Raw genomic sequence first — 19,369 nt, forward strand, 5'->3', positions numbered from 1 at the left:
GTGGAATTTTAATTTAGTACTGGATTTTTTGACCGCTGCACAGTCTTTCCATGTGTTTATTGACTTTGAAAACGGTGTTCCTGGTAGCTATATGCTCAGCACTTCGCATCTCTGAACTGCAGGCATTGTCGTGCCAGGAGCCGTTCCTCCAGAGGATTCCAGGGGAATTACAGCTACATATGGTTCCATCCTTCTTGCCCAAGGTAGTATCGGAGTTTCAATTGAATCAATCCATTTCGTTGCCATCCCTAGACAAACTCAAGGACGCGGAGGATTATCATCTCCTCCATCATTTGGAACTGGTCTGAAAGATGGACCACCTGTTTGTCCTTCATGGCGGAAGGAAGCAGGGCGAACCAGCTTCGTGGGCTACCATAACTTGCTGGATTAAGGAGGTGGTCACGCGAGCCTATGTGGAGGCTGGAAAGCCATTGCCTTCTCAGATTAGAGCTCATTCCACTAAAGCTCAGGCGGTCTCATGGACAGAAGTTAGACTACTGTCGTCCATCGATATCTGCCGAGCGGTGACGTGGTCCTCCTTGCACACCTTCTCCAGGTTCCATCGCCTGGACGTACAGGCCCGAGAGAACGCAGCCTTTAACCGGACCACGGGCAGCCTCCTGCCCCGATCAGGTTTAGCCGTTATACATCCCATTGGTCCTGAGTCCAGCTGGCTACAGCTAGGAAATGGAGAAATTATTTACCTGATAATTTCGTTTTCCTTATTGTAGACAGATGCACTCAGCATCCCGCCCACTGCTGTCCCAAGGACTGTGCCACAGGTTCTTCCGTGGAGTGGGCCTTAAATCCAAGGGAGTACGGGTAAGTATTCATCCAGTCCCTAGGTTAGGGTACCTATATTTTTACTGGAGAGCAGTATTTATAGTTGGTTGAGTACAGTTATCCATTTTTAATCAAGATCTTTCACTAGTATGTCCACAGTGGCTTTTGAAGAGAAAACTGGAGGGTTGAGGTCACGGCAGGGGTATATGTACTGTGACATCAGCTTTACAGCCTTACTCCATCTCCATCTGCTGGCAGGGGAGCATAACCCATTGATCCTGAGTCCATCTGTCTGCACTAAGGAAATCAAAATTATCAGGTAAGTAATTTCTCCAATATTCAAACTGCAGTCTCACCATGAAGCGCTACAGAGGCATTATGACATTCTCCATTTTATTCATCATTCCCTTCCTAATAATGCCTAACGTCCCGTTTTGCTTTTTTGATCGCCGCAGCTCACTTGAGACGACAGTTTCAATGCCACCATGAAGCTTAGATCTTTTTCCTAGGTGGTAACTCCTAATACAGAAACTAAAATATTGTGTAACTACAGCATGGATTTTTTTTCCCTATATGCATCATGACACTTGTCCACATTAAATTTCATCTGCCATTTGGATGACCAAATTTTTCAGTCTCGCAAGGTCTTCCTGCAATTTATCATAATCCATATGTGATTTAACTACTCTGAATAATTTTGTCACTCTTCTTATCCCTTTACAGATCTTTTATAAATATATTGAAAAGCACTGGTCCAAGTAGAAATCCCTGAGGCAATCCACTGTTTACCTTTTTCCACTGAGAAAACAGACCATGTAATCCTACTCTGTCTTAATTAGTTTGCAATCCATGAAAGGACATTGCCTCCTATCCCATGACTTTTTAGTTTTCTTGGAAGACTCTCATGAGGGACTTTATCAAACGCCTTCTGAAAATCCAAATATACCACATCTACTGTTTCTCCTTTATCCACACGTTTATTAACCCCTTCAAAAAAAATGTAGCAGATTTGTGAGGAAGGACTTCCCTTAGGTAAATCCATGCTGATTGTGTTCCATTAAACCATGTCTATCTATATGTTCTATGATTTTGTTCTTTAGAATAGTTTCCACTATTTTTCCCAGCACTGAATTCAGGCTCACCAGTCTACAGTTTCCCGGATTAACTCAGCAACCCTTTTTAAATATTGGGGTTACATTAGCCACTCTCCAGTTTTCAGGTACATTGGATGATTTCAATGATAGGGTACAGATTTTTACTATTATTTATTTATTTATTTAGATTTTTTTTTTAATTTTTTTTTATATTCCGCTTTTTGGCACTTTTAGGTCTGAAATTTCATTTCAGAACCCTGGGGTGTATACTGTTTGGTCCAGGTGATTTGCTACTCTTCGGTTTGTTAGTCTGTCATACCACATCTTCCAGGTTCACCCTTGAAAACAGTCTCTGAATCTCTTTGGGATGGGGTCGACTGTTCTAACAGAGCCTGTTCTCTGTTGCAGGAGGCAGCTGGGGAACCTCTCTACATGCTTTTCCGGGCCATTAAGTACCAGGTGGACAAGGGACCGGTGGATGCGGTGACTAGGAAGGCCAAACGCACGCTAAATGATAGCCGATTGCTGCGGGAGGACATAGAATACCGTGCTATGATGCTGACTGTGCTGGCTAAAAGCGGTAGTGGAGAGTCACAGCAACGGGTCCCTGTGCGAGTGCTGGACACAGACACCATCACCCAGGTCAAGGAAAAAATCCTGGATCAGGTGTACAAGGGCACTCCTTACTCCCAAAGACCGAGCGTACACTCACTTGACCTGGGTATGAGCGTTTCCTATCCCTGGTCTGTCTTCTCCCTTCTTCCTCTGAGTCTCGATATCTCATAGCATTTTTTTTTTCTAACCCTTTCTTCCTTCATCACAGAGTGGCGCTCAGGGGTTGCAGGTCACCTGACACTCTCTGACGAAGACCTCACCTCTGTGACTCAGAACCAGTGGAAACGCATCAACACACTGTATCACTACAAGGTGAGGAAAAGAGGATACATGCACAACAGAGCAGGGGAGAGCTAGGATGAATGGGAGGAGTCGGGGAGGGGTGCAGAATCTCTTCATATTGCACCACTGCAGGGTACCCTGCAGAAGGCTGGAATTGGGGAACCTAGATAGTTCAGTTTTTTATGATGTCTATATTGCATAAATCTAGCTTCCCTTCCGAGAGTGTGAAATGTAAGGGTGGGGGTGCTTTATTACCTGATGGTTCAGTGAAGCACCACCCCATGACTTCCCAGCGAGTCTGGAGCAGGGTGTACAGTTTCTTCCTTCCTTCTCTTCCTATCTTTTTTGTCTCTCTTGACCTTTTATTTCTGACTTGCTGAAAAGGTTTCTGTTCTTTCACAAGGTTCCTGATGGTGCTACTGTGGCTCTAATACCTCGGCTGCACAACAATGTCTTGGACAATGGAACCAACCAGAGCTTCCTGTCTGGAGAGCGTATGTACACTCTCTATTTCTGATGCAAGATTTTTTGCTCCTGTTGGAATTAAAGTAATGAATGAGCCTCCTAGGAATCGGGTATAGACTCAGAGAGAGAGCCGGAAAGGATCTCATCTAGAATTATGCAAAGGCAGAGCTGGAAGGGTCAGCAGAAGTGTGTTTGTTTGTTTGTTTGTTTTTAAACTTCTCCCTTTGGTTAATTCTTTGAAAACTCTGCTTGATAAGATGGTGTCCCACATTGCAGTGTGAAAAGCAGGAGAAATGCTGCCTTTGTTCAGTAACACACTTTCCTGAACATTCCCAGATCAGTACAGACAAGTGGGTTTATGCATCCCTATCAACAGATGGAGGTAGAGAACAAAACCTTTGAGACACTGATACGTAATCGAGAGTGCCACCTCCAGTCCCTCAGTATTTCTCTGTCTCCAGCAGATGGTAGAAGTGCATACCTGCAGTCCTGATGGATCTGGAGTTAGAGCTGCTCCCCGAGGTGCCAGGTTCCTTAGTGGGCCATCCCTCAGGTTGAGCCGGGCGAACGGGGGATTGGATACCCCTGGCTGTAGCAGCCCGCTGATTCTGTGGCCCCTGATTGCCAAGGGACTGGCTCCCTCTTCCTGTCTGCTACTGCCTCCCTTTGGGGTTTCTTTTTTGCCTTTTTGTTTCTTTTGTAAAGTTTGTTTAAAAAAAAAAAAGGGAGTTTAATTTTTTTCCTCTAAGAATTGCTGAGGGAGAGCCAGGAGAGTTGGCCTGCGGTGCAGTGCCAGGGTGGTCAACATCCGTAAGTGTTGGGTCACTGAGGGAGTGGGAGCTGTATGTGCTGGCGTGATTTCTGTGAGTTCCCCGGCGGGGATCTGTACATGCCTGTGCGCCGCGGCTTGACTGTGTTCCAGGTAGCCGTTTCCTTTTTTAGCGCGCCTGTTCTCGCTCCGCTCCCGTTCCAGTCTTGCAATCAGGGCTTCCCAGTGAGGATCAGTCCTTTGGAGTGCCGCAGGCTTGGTGCTTTCGGAGCCGTTTTTTGCGCACGCATTTTCCAGCGGCTGCAGCTCCTGCCGCATGCCATTGGAGTCAGTGTGGCGATGCGGTCTAGACCAATCTGGAAAGCGGCATGCAACCATATGGTGCAGCCTATCTCGGATCAGAGCGTGAGTTTGACTCAACGCGGTCTGGATGGAGAAGCCACGTTGGAGGCCTGTAGGGCCTGCGGCACTTGGTCGGCCCACATAAATTCTCTCTTTTTGTGCACAGGGTGTGCTTCAGGGAAGAGAGGGATCCTCTGCTAAGGGTCCTAGAGCACGGAGGACCACTCGCTTAGTGAGGCCCGTGGGGGGGGGTCTATGGTAGGGGTATCCCTCCTCACTGCTCCCAAGGGGGATCACAGTCAGGGGGCCCCGACAGCCTGTGAATCCGATGACTCTCCTCCACCACTCTCTCCTGCAGGGCAGGGTCGCGAGGATGGTGATGATGAGGGAACTGCCTCAGAGCCCAGTAGTCCTGAGAGGGTAGCTGTGGGCCTGCGGGGTTTTGATCCCGATTGTGTTTTGCTTATGCACGAGGCCTTTCTGGTAAGGAAGGCAGCTAAGCGGAGACCCGTGGAGAAGGCTTCAGGCCCGTCCAAAAGATCTTGTGCGGCCTCAGGGCGGACAAGCATTGCTGGTCCTGGACCGTGCATTCGGAGTTGGACCTCAGAGATCTGGATGACTTTGAGCAGCTGCTGATCTGGAGGATGACCCAGATGCGGAGCAGAACCCAGACTTGGATGGGAGCAAGGATGAATTGGACCTTGTTGAAGGAGCTGGGATGGATGGTACGCTTGTTTAAAAAAGAGGAGCTGTGGCCTCTTATTCCTCATGTCCCGGAGGAATCGGGAGTAAAGCTGGCTCAGGAGGAATCTGACAACGAGGGTGCAAATCCGGTCCTTGATGGTCTGCGGGGTCCACCATTCACCTAGTGCCTTTCCCATTTCTAAGAAGATTCAGAAGCTTATTGACTGGGAATGGGACTTCCCGGAAGCGGGCTTGAAGGTTAGTCGAGCAATGGCAAAACTGTATCCTTTTTTGGAAGAGCATTTGGATTACTTTAAAACACCTAAGGTGGATGCGGCAGTCTCAGCAGTGACCAAGAAGACTACGATTCCAGTGGCGGGAGCTGCTGCTCTCAGGGATATCCAGGATCTCAAGTTGGAGGTTCAATTGAAGAGCATGTTTGAGGTGTCAGTGTTGAGTCTCGGGGCTACTGTGTGTGCTAGCATGATGCAGCACGCCTGTTTATGTTGGATTCAGAAGCCGCAGGAACAGGGGTCTCCAGGAGGCCTGTCCCCCTCACAGGCGGCTTATGTGGTAGCTGTGCTATATGATCTGGTCCGCACTGTGACTAAGAGTATGGTCTCTGTGGTGGCTGTGCGGCGGCTTCTATGGCTATGCAATTAGTCGACAGACATGTGGTCTAAGAATCAGTTATGTAACCTTCCTTTTAAGGGAAAACTTTTCTTCAGGGAGGACCTGGACCAACTCATGAAGTCCTTGGGGGAAACCAAGGGCAATAGGCTATGGGAGAATAAGAAAAGTGTTAAGAAGAACTTTACTGCTCGTCCTTGCTTCTGGGAGTCGAGATTTCGGTCCGGTAGAGGTTATTCCTCCTCGGGGCCTAAGCAGACATCAAATTGTCAACATTCCTTTTGAGGGGCCAGCAGGTCCTCCAGAGGTGGTTCCAGTCAGAGGGCCAGAGGAAATAAACTGCCCCAATGAAGCCAGGGGCGCCCATTCTTCATTGGTCATGGTCGAGGGGCAGGTTGTCCCATTTTTACGTGTAGTGGGTCAAGATTACCTCTGACTGGGTTCTGGAGGTGGTAAGGGACGGTTACACCTTAGAATTTTCTCACCCGCTCAGGGATGCCTTTCTGGAGTTGCACTGTTCTTCTCAAAGCAAACAGGAAGTGGTGGAAGAGACTCTGCACAGGTTGATAAGCTTGGAAGCTATCCTTCCGGTGCCTCTGAGCAAGCAGGGGCAGGGAAGGTATTCCATTTATTTTGTGGTAACAAAAAAAGAGGGAACCTTTCACCCCATCTTGGATTTGCAGAAGGTGAACTTGAGTTTACGGGTCCCACACTTCCAGATGGAGATGCTGCGTACATTAATTGTGGCGGCCTGGATAGGAGAGTTCCTGGCATTGTTGGATCTCACCAAGGCTTATCCGCATATTCCCATTAGAAAGGACCATCAGAGGTTCATGCAGTTCAAGGTGCTGGGTTAGCATTTCCAGTTTCAGGCCCTTCCCTTTAGTCTGGCCATGGCTCCTCGAACCTTCATGAAGGTGTTGGTGGTGGTGCAGCAGAATGAGAAGGGAAGGGGTGTTGGTTCACCTATATCTGGATGATTGGCTCATCTGGGCGAAGACGGAGGAGGAGTGCGCTCATTAAGTGCAGTGAGTGAGGCATCTCCTGAGCTCTTTGGGATGGGTGATCAATGTGGCAAAGAGTCACCTGGTCCCATCTCAATATCTGGAATACCTAGGAGCTCGTTTTGATACCCAGATGGGCAAGGTATATCTGACAGCGTACAGGTTATCGAAGTTGCAGCAGCAAGTTTTTCGACTTCTACATCTCCCAGTTCCAAGGGTCTGGGATTACCTATAGGTTCTGGGGTCCATGGCCTCAACGTTGGACCTGGTTCCATGGGCCTTTGCTTATATGCGGCTCCTGCAGAGGCAGTTGTTTTCTAGGTGGGATCAGAGGTTGAAGAAGTATTTTGTTCCCTTGCCTCTGCGGAGGGATGCCAAGTCCAGCCTGGTGTGGTGGTTGTTGAGGAACAATTTGGAAAGGAGAGTGGACCTCGAAGTTCCAGATTGGGTGGTGCTGACCATGGATACCAATTTAAAGGGCTGGGAAGCAGTGTGCCAAGGACGTTCAGCCCAGCGTCTCTGATTGCGGAGAAGGCTTGGTCCATCAATCGCCTGGAAACAAGAGTGATATATAGAGCTCTGGAGGTGTTTCTGCCGCTGGTCCAGGGACGAATGGTGCAAGTGTTTTCGGACAATGCGACGACAGTAGCTTACGTCAACCATCAAGGAGGAACAAAGAGTCATGTTATTGCTCGGGAAGCTCAGCTGCAATTTGTGGAACGGAGCATCACCTTGAAGAGATTGCGGTGTCTCGTGTAGCAGGAGTAGGCAACAACTGGATTCCAGGGAGTGGAAACCCTTTCTGGAGGCCTGGAATCTTATTTGTGCCCGATGGGGAGTTCCGCAGTGGGATCTCATGACGACGGGGGGCCAACACGAAGATGTCAAGGTTCTTCAGTCGCAGTAGAGAAGTCTGTTAGGTGGGACTGGATGCTCTAGTGTGCCCATGGCCGGGGATTCTTCTATATGTGTTTCCTCCGAGGCTGCTTATAGGGCGAGTGCTACATCACATAGAGGTACATCCAGGATCCATGATTCTGGTGGTGCCGGAGTGGCCGCGTTGTCTGTGGTTCGCAGACTTGGTGCATCTGTTGGTGGACAGTCCTCTCCAATTGGCTCATCTTGGTGTTTGTTCCTATGCTTCTCTGCTCTCCTATTGGTTTTTTTGTACCTCTTCCCCTTCCCCTGTTACTTGTAATTTCCGTTGCTTTTGTTCCATGTAAACCGAGGTGATGTTTCAACTAACATCGGTATAGAAGACTTTTAAATAAATAAATAAATAAATAAATAAATAAATAAATATATATATATACAGGGGTTGCTGCAGCAAGGTCCCATGTTTTTGGATCAGGAGAATTGCTTGTGTCTCGTGGCTTGGCCTTTGGCCTTTGAGAGGCAATGACTGCAGATGAAGGGATATTCGGAGTCTGTCATCTCTACCCTCCTCCAGGCTAGATGCCCTTCTACTTCATTGGCCTATGTTAGGGTTTGGAAGGTGTTTGAGTCCTGGTGAGGACAGCAGTGGTTGGATCCTCTACTGGTGTCCATTCTGTATATTTTGTCCAAAGGTTTGGCTTATAGTTCGTTCCGAGTCCAAGTTTCGGCCTTGGGTTGTCTCAGGGGCAAGGTGCGGGGCAGATCTTTGGTGTCTCATCCCAGTGTTGTCTGTTTCCTGAAGGGGGGTGTAAAGCATTTGAAACCTCCGGTTTGCAAGGCCTGTCCGGATTGGAATCTCAATTTGGTCTTCAGGGTTCTCTGTGAGCCTCATTTTGAGCGTTAGGTTGTGCCTTCTTGAAGGATCTTATGTTAAAGACGGTTTTTCTGGGGGCAATTTCTCAGCCAGACATATTTCGGCGCTTCAGGCTCTTTCTTGCACAATCCTTTCTTACACATTTCTAACGATAAGGTGTCTTTGAGTATGGTGCCTTCCTTTTTGCCAAAAGTGGTTTCTACTTTCCATGTGAATCAGACAGTGGAATTGCCGGGGTTTCCAGAGTGGTCTCTGATTCTTCTATGAATAGAGATCTTCACCTCCTGGATGTTCGGCGTGCCCTGTTGCGTTATTTGAAGGTTACCAATTCTTTCAGACGTTCGGACCATCTTTTTGTGGCGTTCGGTGGAGTGAAGAAGGGGGAGAAAGCGTCAAATGCTACTTTGGCCCAGTGGTTGAAAGAGGCTATTTCTTCTGCCTGTATTTGTAAGGGTCACGTGGTCCTGAGTGGCCTTAAAGCACATTCCACTAGAGCGCAGGCAGCCTCTTGGGCGGAGTGTCAGTTGGTGTCTCCTCAGGAAATATGTAGGGCCACAGTTCATACTTTCACCAAGCATTACCAATTGGATGTTAGGGCGCCAGAGGAGGCGACTTTCGGTGAAAGTGTGTTGAGAGCAGGTGTTTCGGGTTCCCACCCAGTGTGGAGTTGCTTTGGTACATCCCACTTGTCTGGACTGATCTGGGTATGGTCAGGAAAGGAAAATTGGTTCTTACCTGCTAATTTTTATTCCTGCAATACCACAGATCAGTCCAGAGACCCACCCCGGTGCTATTGCTAAAAGACTGATTTTCTTGGTACTCATCTGTGCGATTTGAAAGTTTCCTTTCCTATCGCACCAGTTAGGTTTGTTCAGTTAAGCAGTTGACATGACGTTGTGGGTCCTGGAGTTTGTAGGTCCCCAGTGCAGGGGAATCCAGCTCTGGGTTTTTTTTTAGTTCACACTGGGAGAGAAACATGATTTCTAATCTTGGCTTGGGTACTGGTCAATACTGAGGGACTGCAGGTGGCATTCTCAATTATGTAGCAGTGCCTCATAGTTTTTTCTCTGCCTCCATCTGCTGGTAGGGATGCATAAATCCACTTGTTTGGACTGATCTGTGGTATTACAGGAATGAAAATTAGTAGGTAAGAACCGATTTTCCTATCCTCCTTCCTTGTCTACCTCTTGCTGTGGTCTTTTTTTTCTGTAGTATAGTTTTTGGTCTCTTGTATACCACTAGATGCCTTTGTGCTCTCCAATTTGTCTTCCCATCTCTCTATCTCTTCAGAGACCCCAATGTTGGAAGATGGAGAAGAAGGTGGAATTAAACTTTGGCACTTGGTGAAAGCCACAGAGGAGCCTGAAGCATCCAAGCAACGCCGGAGCAGCCTGAGGGAGCGTGAGAGAGCCAAAGCCATTCCAGAGATATACCTGACACGTCTCCTGTCCATGAAGGTAAAAGGGCAAATGCATGGAAGGTGATAATTTAATGATGTAGAGAGAGGGAGGAAGGACTTAATTGACTGCTACCTTTGCTGCCTTCAGGGGACCCTACAGAAGTTTGTGGATGACACGTTCCAGGTGATCCTCAGCATGAATCGGCCTGTCCCCATTGCAGTGAAATACTACTTTGACTTCTTGGATGAGATGGCAGACAAGCATGGCATTGAGGACCAGGAAACCATTCACATCTGGAAAACCAACAGGTGAAAGAAGAAAAGGGACAGCTATCAAGTGGGATCTGTGGCTGCATTATACATTTGGAGGGGGCAACAGGCTGGACCCTGGCTTATTTGTGAGGAATGGATAATGCTGGGACATTGTTTATCTAGAACAGAAGAAGGAAGTAGGGGGAGCAGTGTTCCTAATGCATACATTTCTTTGTATTAAAATGCCCAAATGTTTTGTCCAATTTCCTCTTTTTTCCAAAAGCCTAAAAGCTGTCTCATTCTTTTCAGCTCCCTCATCTTCTCTCTGTGTACTTATTCTGTCTTGTTACTTCTGTGTGGGTACAATACTCCCAGACAGTGTGCATGTGGCATCCTTCCATTAGAGGTGATGGAGACAAAAGGGTATCAGAATTCAAGAGAACCTGAAACAAATACTGAAGACTTGGGGCAGTAGCAATGTAGAGTTAAATCAGAGGTAACAAAAGGTCTGTGGTAATGAAGTAGGAAGAGAGATGGAGCAAAAGCTTAGATGGGCCTTCAGTCGATATCTGCTGTTATGTTCTATGGTTTCTCTCTGTGTCTGTAGCCTGCTTCTGCGATTCTGGGTCTTGATCCTGAAGAACCCACAGCTGATATTCGATGTGCAGGTCTCAGATAACGTGGATGCCATTCTGTCAGTCATTGCACAGACATTCATAGACTCCTGCACTGTTGCAGAGCACAAAGTTGGACGGGTGAGTACTTTAGTGGAAAGGGGAACGGGTATATCACAGAAGAGAAAGGCAAGGAGCATACTACCTTTTAGTTGAACTAAAGCCATACATATCTGTGGTCTATCTGGCATGAGAAGAATTTTATACTAGATGATGTCCTGCTTTCAGCAGTTGTCACCTATGAATCAAGCAGCACAAGATGCAATCTCTTATACCATAAGATACCATGCCTTTGAAACTACTTCTCCTGAGACTTTTTAAAATAAGATTCCCAACAGGCTATCATATTGGAAGGCAGTCACAAACTGACAGCCCACTGGCAAAGGACCAACCTGATTCCTAAAGGCAATGCCAGTTTTGTAACAGCTTGTCAAAGATAATGGTTCCTGGTCTCACCCTCATCTTTCATTTTGTCGTCCCTGCAGGATTCTCCGGTAAACAAGCTCTTATATGCCCGAGAAATCCCTCGCTACAAGCAGCTGGTGGAGAAGTAAGTGTTAATTGTGCATCTCTTGTACAGGGCAAAATTAGGTTTGTTTATTTTTTAAACAAAAGAAATTATTAATAAAGCATATAAACTTTACAAAACGATAATTAAATACATTGTAGTTAACGCAAGGAGAGTTCATATACTTGGCAATATTAATGTAACATCAGAAAAAATGGTAATTAAAAAAAAAGATCAATTACATAACATGTTACACCGGTGAAATCACATATAGCATTTACTAACCTAAAACTGTCCAAAAGGTTAAGTAAGTCTTAAGGATGAATAGCAGGTACATTTCAGTTGAAGGAAATTTAAAATATATATTGCAATTCACACAAAACATAGTTCAGTTACCTAACTATTTAACTGGCAGTTTAAATAACATTTACGCTCATAGTAAAACTAAAATGTTAGCAAAATCACATTGATTACATATTGTAAATGGCAGATTGAATAAAATATTTTTCAGTATTGTAGATTAGCATGGTAATATAGTATCATAGTAGTGTGGACAGTGTCTGGCTTCCACCAGCCTGCTCGTGATGACTCAATTGGTGTTTGGGAAGTTATAGTCTGCCAGTGCCAACTTGGTCACCTTATGACCTGCAGTGTCTCTAAATTAAAACCACTTACTGTAAAAATCTTCATTCCTCCTCGAGCCTGTCGAGGATGGTGCAATCCCAAAGTAAACTCTGGTTCAGACTGCAACAGGCCTGGGTGGAGACCATCTCCATTCGGTTCATGAGGGGGTTTCTGGTTAAGATGAGGATGTCCTGGGTGCAGCAGAGGAGCCTTTAAGTGGCTTGGATGGCTTTGCCCATGTCTGTGTCTTTGGAAACAATCCATAGAACAGTGACTGGTGGATTACATGTCACTTTAGAATGCATTCTGTGAATTCATTGTCCGTAACCTTTGGTAACTCCTGGGCAAAAGGGCACTCCCAGAATAGGCAAAAGGTTGTCTCTTCTGCTTTGCAACCCCTGAGGCAGTTCTTGACTCTGCTGTGGCTCTTTGCATACATAGAATGCCATTAGAGTCAGGTCACACCCTGTGTGGCACAGCTAGGTACCAGGAATTTTTAAAAACAAATGGAGTTTTTATGAGCTTTTTTGGTATACGTGATCTTGAGATAGGCCAGCCGCCACCTGAATCTGGCTTAGACTAGTTTCTCCAAAATATCTGTCTGTTAAAGCATCTGGCACCTCATGTTATATAAAGTGAGCTGAAGCCTACCCTCTTTTTTTTTTTTCTTCCCTTGGTTCAGATAGTTTCATCACTTGTTGCTTCCTTTGGGGAAACTGGTTGCTTATGTCCTTATTGTACTTTCTTCCAGGTATTACATGGATATCCAACAGACTATCTCTGCCAGTTATCAGGAAATGAATTCCTCACTGACAGAGCTCTCAGGGGTAAGGGCCTAGTGAGAAGAAGAAAAATCTTTTAATGGATTAAGGGGGAAGGAATGGGTCTCGTCTTCCTAGCAAAGGGACCTGGTGTTTCAGCAACCTTATGGAAGAAAAACCTTGTAGAAATTGGTTATTTGTTTAGTCTGAAGCAGGATGCTATGTGGACCAACAGGGTTAACTTTTTTTCTCTTCCTCCTCCTAATCTTTGCTAGAATCATGCCACTGACCTGAACTGCCTGGTGGCATTGCAAGAACTTTATAACTACATCAACAAATACTATGATCAGGTAAGAGGGAGAAGCCACTGGAAACTGAACAATTAAGGAAGAGCATGCTGCAAAATCTCCCACCCCTATGCCATCATCAAATAGGAATACATTGGTACATTGGCCGATGTTCCTCGTGGGACTCTGCGCTGGGGTTTTAAATTCCAACTCTGCAACTGTTTTTTGCCATGATATGGGATTAAATGGGAGGCATTTCATTAATTTCACGATGAAAATGGAATTTAATAATTGGACTAGGCGAGGAAGCTCACAGCTTCTGCAATGCCAGTCTCTCTCATCAGGTAGTGGCGCAGGAGCACAGGCTGTTGGGGGAGCTTTGTGTGATGGTCAGGGCACCAAGAAATGATTCCTTGTATGTTCTCTCCAGATAATCACTGCACTGGAAGAAGACCCCATGGGGCAAAAGCTGCAGCTGGCCTATCGCCTTCAACAGATTGCAGCTGTGGTGGAAAACAAAGTAACAGACTTGTGACAGATCAGTGTAAATGGACTTGCATAGTCTGGGGGCAAAGAATCTTCTGGAATAAAGGCAGGGAGAACCAAGGAGTTGTGGAAGGATATCCACCAAAATAGGTCCTATCTGAAAGGTTCTAAGTAAAGATGAACTGGAATACTGCAACTCTGATAAGCGCACAACAGACATTCACATTTTATTAACCAGCAAAGAGATGCATCATCATGGCTTTACTGGAGCCCCTAAGTTCTTCCATGTCTTCTGCTCTGATTCCGTGTTGCCCTTTTCCCTGGCAGATGCCAATGGGAGGATTTTTTTTAAGTGGCATTGGAGCTTGTTCATTAGGGTGCTCTTGCTCCATAGATAACCCTAGCACAGAATTTCAGGCAAGAAGTACTGGGTATCACTCACGATTACGGACCGCTGATGAATCAATTTGAGGTGAAAGAGCGAGTGTAGGGAGAAGGGATTAATGAATCAAAAATGAAAAAAATAAGTGATTGTTGTCTGATCCCTCCCCTTGCTCCCTTCACATACACCACCACTTCCAGGGAGAAATGTGTTAGGAGTTGGCATCTTAGAAAGGAGGGGAGCTACAAGACTACAAGTGCCTTTCATTGTTTAAAAAAAAAAAAAATCAAAGTTCTTCACAGAGTTTGTAATAGTAATTTTGTACTGCTGAGAACACTGAGTAGGTTTTTATTAAATCTGAGATTTTCACTTTGCCTTGCTCACCCACATTTTTTTGAGGGGGAGGTGGCTTGCAAAATGTCTCTGATTTTTCTGATATTTCCTATTGATCTTTGGTGCTGTGTGGAGCAAAAATGAATATAATGAACATGCAGAGACCCTGGTTTTTACTCTCTGACTTTTCCTGTTGATAGATTTGCACATAATATAAGTGTTTAATGCAGGGGTCTGTTTTCTTACATCAAGAAAATGTTTTCGGTTTATCCTTAACCCCTGCCTCCCTATGGGGGCGGAGGTGGATTTTAGCTAAAAATTCCAGGTTACTAGACCATTCTGTGAGTGTAGTCCTGTTAGTCATTTGCCAAATCTCCAGTATTTAAATAGTCAAGAATACCTTTAAACACAGAATTATGCACCTTCTTCCAAGGGATCTGAAGCTGTGACCTTTCTGTAATTTCTCCATCCTGAATGGGGAAGAGGGAATCTTACTGTATAAATAGGTGTGGCAAGGGGATCGCTCTTTGGAAATGTAAGAGAGAAATCTCATGTTGGTTAGGGCAAGAGGCCTGTGCCCACTTCTGATCTAGCCAATATGAGCTGTCATCTTTTATACCATAACAGGGATTGCAAATGGCAGCTTATTGCAGTGCAATATGCCATCTCTTACCATCATGAGATGTTACTTGGCAGCACCTATGAACTTATTAACAAGTATTTACAGATCTTCACATATCTTGGTGCTTTGTATCTTTTTGTACTTCATTTGAAAACAGATCTTAGGTGTTATGTCCACTTTGAGCAGTGTAATATTTCCCTGTATGAAATAAGATGGAATGAAATCTCATCTGACCACCTATCAACCCTCTCTGATGTGCTAATATTCATTGCTCTGTGTTCTGAATCAGATTTTGGACTTTCCTGCTAGTGTTTTAGTGATTCAGAAGATGGGGAAAGCCGCCTTTCCTGGATGTGACATGTTTTTTTTTTGTGTATAGACAAGCTCTAACTATGGCTTTACATTGTTCTTATAGGAGATTGCTGTACAGCTGTTGCTAACTTATGAGTGACCATGTACATAAAGGATGTATTTATTTTATCTGAATGACTGGAAATAAAGCTATGAACTTTTTAGAAAGAGCCTAGTACTGTTCTAATCAGTTTGTGGTGGGTGTGGGTGTTTTATCTGATTATGTATGTTAACGATTTATGCTGCTTATGGCTTTGAAGTGGCATATAAGAAATTTTAAATAAACAAGGTAATCACTTGTCAGTGAAAGATGGAGAAATGGCCTACTGGAAAGAGCTGGGTTTATGTAGGTGAGAAAGGTGTGACTGCACAGCCCTAAACATGGCTCTATTCTAGTGTGGCCAAACAGCAGCAAGCGAGAGCTGAGGCAGGTATGAAGATACCACCTTTTTCCTGCCCAAGGTCTCTGAAAAGCAGGTGGTGTGGGGGTGGGGTGGAGCTGCTAGGAAAGCACTAGTCAGTGAGCTCATGGCATATGAAAAGCCATGCATTTCATTACTGCACCAGGTCTCACTCCAGCCTAAAGATGGCACGGATGCCTGGAGAAGAAGTCTGTCTCCTGGCCCAGAGGTTCAGTTATTCAGTAACAGGCCGATACAGTACAGTGCGCTCCGGTGGAGCGCACTGTTAGCCCGGGTTTGGACGTGCGTTTTCAACGCGCTAGCTTTACCCCTTCAGTAAGGGGTAATAGCGTGTCGAAAAATGCGCGTCCAACCCCCCCCCCCCCCCGAAACTAATAGGGTGTACAGAGGGTGTACAGAGGGTGTACAGAGGGTGTACAGAGGGTGTACAGAAAAGCAGAAAAAACTGCTTTTCTGTACACCCTCTGACTTAATATCATAGTGATATTAAGTCGGAGGCCCCAAAATTAAAAAAAAAAAAAATTTAAATCGGCCGGCGGCCCACGGGTCGAAAGACGGACGCTCAATTTAGCCGGTGTCCATTTTCCGAACCCATAGCTGTCAGCAGGCTCGAGAACTGATGCCGGAAAAATTGAGCATCGGCTGTCAAACCCGCTGACAGCCGCCGCTCCTGTCAAAAAGGAGGCGCTAGGGACGAGCCTTCTGGTACGTCCTATCTACTAGCTAAGCCAGCAGGCGCTTTCTAGATGCCATACTATATAAGGGGTAAAGCTAGCGCGTCGAAAACACGCGTCCAAACACAGGCTAACAGTGTGCTCCACCGGAGCGCACTGTACTGTATCGGCCCGTATGGTAGGTAAAAACTATGTGCAATGTCTGGCTTCCCAAACGAATGCTAAGGACTAATAATAGTGCATGGTGTATGCCCTACCTCTTCCTTATGCTGGCTCTAGTCCAGCGGTTCTCAAACCTCTTCTACTGCCCCCAGAAGCCTATGGGGTTTTCTGGAGCTCCACCATAAATCTGATCAGATTTGGAAAACTTTATTGCATGACAATTTTACATGTTAAAGTACAGAATGATTAAAATGGTTGAAGATCCAGAAGACTCTTTTTCAGTGCCTGCTGGCAGAGAGCTTTGCTGTCCCACAGCCCTGGAGATGCTGCAAGTTGACGTGTTGGAGGGAACAGATGGAAGATCAGCGTTTGAGGAGCCATTGCCATTCTGCTTTGAAGGCTCAGGGGGAGACAGTCTCGTCCCATTGAGAACCAAGTAGCATTGGCAGTCATTGGAGTGGCACTGGTTGGTGTTACAGGAGTTGTACATCGGGAGCCCTCTGGTACGTCCTATGTACTAGCTAAGCCGGCAATCGTTGCTAGACGCCATATGGAACTTGTTGGCAGGCTTGAATATTTTCTCTGAAAGCTTGTAATATGAAGATAGACCTTCTGTCTAATAAGGTGGATGCTATGGAGATTAACTATGACTCTGTTTGCTAAAATTAAATCCAAGATGTAAACGGAAAATGCCATAAAAGATATATATTACAGACCTTCAATTCTGTTGTGGTTAAAAATTGAAATAACCTTCCTCAGAGAACTGCATTTCTTCAGAACCACATTAGCTATCTGAATCTTTGATTTTTGAATTTCCCCAAATTGGTGTGTTAAAATCCCTATTACACTTTGATGAAATATCTTCTTGAGCCTGAGACTGTTCCCTCTATAAATAGTTTTTCTTCCATCTGTTAATACAACGAATACGCAGCAGGCTCAGCTTGCTCTATTACCTAAGGTTATTGATAATTTTCCAAAAAATCTGTCAGTTTTAGGCACTGAGATTGAGCGTTCTATGTTGCTTGTCTTATTTTTGACCAGGATCGAAGTGAAATGATGAAAAGATATTTGAGGAATATGTCATGGGCCCGTGATTTTGTATTTTCTTGATTGTGCTCGATCTATGCAAGAGGAGGAGGAAAGGTTTTCTTGCTCTTAGGTCTAAAGCCAATTTGCTATAGCGTGTTCTTTTGTGCTTAGCTCTCCCTCCAAATGTGTTGTCAGCTATCGCAATGATTGCTTTGTCTCTTTTTTTTTTTTTTTTCTTCCCCAGCAACTTTTAAGTCTTTCATAATAATGTATCACTGCTTGAATGTCATGTTAAGCTAGTTTCTTTGTTTTTGTATATTCTGTTTCGTTTCCTAATCCTTTTTTTTTTTATCTGCCCGCCTTCCATAAACTGTTACGTGTGGAGATAAATGATATATTTATTTGCTCAATTACGACTCTCTTCTTGTGTGATATCGTATATTTATTTATTTTTTATTTATTTAAGTTTTTTATATACCAACATTCAGGACATAGTCCCATCATGCTGGTTCACAAGAAACAGGGGTGCAATTATAATAAATTTTACCTTTTTGTGTAAGCAAGGATTACTGCTATTTTTTTTTACATTTATAAATTCGCTAAAGTTAAAAAGGAGGTGGAAAAGAGAGGAAAAAGTACCCCGGGCTCCAGTTGCATGCGCTTCGCCTCTCTCTCTTCGGGGGGGGGGGTCTAGCTATAACCCCCCCTAGGAGCGGGCAGGGCGCAGCCTTGCCCGCTCCCCTCTGCCCCGCGCTAATAAGCGCGCAGGCTCTGGCTGGGAGTCGCAGCGGGCCAGCACTGGCTTTCAGACCCTTCCCACTCGGGGAAGAGGCGGGTCCTGAGCTGTCACGGCTAGCCCGCTGTCGTTCAGCGAAACTTTTCGGCAGGGCCCAGCCGGAGCCCACTCCCGCACGAAACCGCTGCCCTGGCGGCGGACGAGGGGGGGCTGTGCAGGCGCCGCTGAGACCAGGGCGGGCTCGGCCGGACCACGATGAGCGCCAGGAGAGGTGAGAGACGGGCAAGACCCCATCCGACCCCCCCCCCCCTCTCTGCGCCGCTCCCCCCCCCCCCCCTCCTCACTGGCGCTCCCTCCCTCTCTCTCCTTCTCTGTTTTTGTTTTTTTTTCTCCTGTCAGTGAACGTTGCGGGGAAGAAGAGCCGAAAGAAGCCGCGCAAGGAGAAGCGAGGCCCGGGGACCCCGGCATCGGCGGCCCCCGCCCCTCCCCCTCCGGCCTCCAACGGCCTCCAGCAAACGCCGCCGCGCGCCGGAGAACGGTAAGGAGGGCGCGCGCGCGCGCCCGCCGGACGCTGAGCCCTGCTGGGGGACTTTGGGGGGGGGGGTCTCCGGCCAGCCGCCTCCTCCTCCTCCTCCTCCTCTTCCTGACGGCTGCTTTCTCTCTTCAGGCTGCAGCCGGCACCGGACCTGGAAGCGCCTCCCGTGCCCCCGGCGCTGCCCGCCGCGGGGCTCCCGGGCTCGGACGATGAGGAGCAGGAGGACCCCAATGACTACTGTAAAGGTAACGAGAGAGCGGGGACGCTTTATTCAGCATTTTACCTCCCCTTAAGGCCCGGCCCGGCTACAGCCCTATATTTATAACCCATGAGCTCATGCTGCAGCCTGATATTCCCAAGTGCTCCCGGCCCGCCAAGCCCGTGCTTCTTCTCCGCTTCTGGTCAGGCAGCAAGACTGCAAAGGTGCTCTGCCCTCCATAGCCAAGGCGGAATTTCCAGGGGCTACCTGTAAAGTGCCTGCCTTTTATGAGTTACTTGGGCTTTTCTTCTATTGTGACTGCCAGGAGAAAAAAAAAAACAACGTAGTAACTCGGACCCTTTGTTTGAAAGTGTCAGTTTTGACTGCTGTTTGTGTACAATTGACAAATATCAAATTCCACTCAAATCCCCTTGGTTCACTTCTCTGCTGATATTAGATCACAGACAGACAGATGGATGAGCATAACCACCCATAAGGTATTTTTTTGTTTTGCT

General features: G+C 46.3%; 2 protein-coding genes across 7 annotated transcripts in view; both read left to right on the plus strand.

Moving 5' to 3' along the window:
- PLXNB3 (plexin B3) overlaps positions 1–15,267 on the plus strand; it is a 104,871-nt gene extending 89,604 nt beyond the window's left edge. For all 5 annotated transcript variants that reach the window (XM_029609368.1, XM_029609400.1, XM_029609356.1 and 2 more), the window contains 10 exons: positions 2,286–2,598; positions 2,701–2,804; positions 3,178–3,268; positions 9,709–9,875; positions 9,966–10,126; positions 10,677–10,824; positions 11,229–11,293; positions 12,627–12,702; positions 12,912–12,986; positions 13,354–15,267. In XM_029609368.1, coding sequence (XP_029465228.1) covers positions 2,286–2,598; positions 2,701–2,804; positions 3,178–3,268; positions 9,709–9,875; positions 9,966–10,126; positions 10,677–10,824; positions 11,229–11,293; positions 12,627–12,702; positions 12,912–12,986; positions 13,354–13,458 — 1,305 coding nt within the window. In that variant the 3' untranslated portion in view covers positions 13,459–15,267. The remainder of the gene's footprint in view (positions 1–2,285; positions 2,599–2,700; positions 2,805–3,177; positions 3,269–9,708; positions 9,876–9,965; positions 10,127–10,676; positions 10,825–11,228; positions 11,294–12,626; positions 12,703–12,911; positions 12,987–13,353) is intronic.
- A 2,848-nt stretch (positions 15,268–18,115) lies between these two features.
- Positions 18,116–19,369, plus strand: part of SRPK3 (SRSF protein kinase 3) — a 103,178-nt gene continuing 101,924 nt past the window's right edge. The window contains exons 1-3 of one of the 2 annotated variants that reach the window (XM_029609423.1): positions 18,116–18,391; positions 18,520–18,658; positions 18,788–18,900. In XM_029609423.1, the coding sequence (XP_029465283.1) occupies positions 18,376–18,391; positions 18,520–18,658; positions 18,788–18,900 (268 nt within the window). In that variant the 5' untranslated portion in view covers positions 18,116–18,375. The remainder of the gene's footprint in view (positions 18,392–18,519; positions 18,659–18,787; positions 18,901–19,369) is intronic. The other variant, XM_029609416.1, reaches the window with a different exon arrangement.

Source organism: Rhinatrema bivittatum, chromosome 1, assembly GCF_901001135.1.
Source record: "Rhinatrema bivittatum chromosome 1, aRhiBiv1.1, whole genome shotgun sequence".
NCBI classification, from domain to species: Eukaryota; Metazoa; Chordata; class Amphibia; order Gymnophiona; family Rhinatrematidae; genus Rhinatrema; species Rhinatrema bivittatum.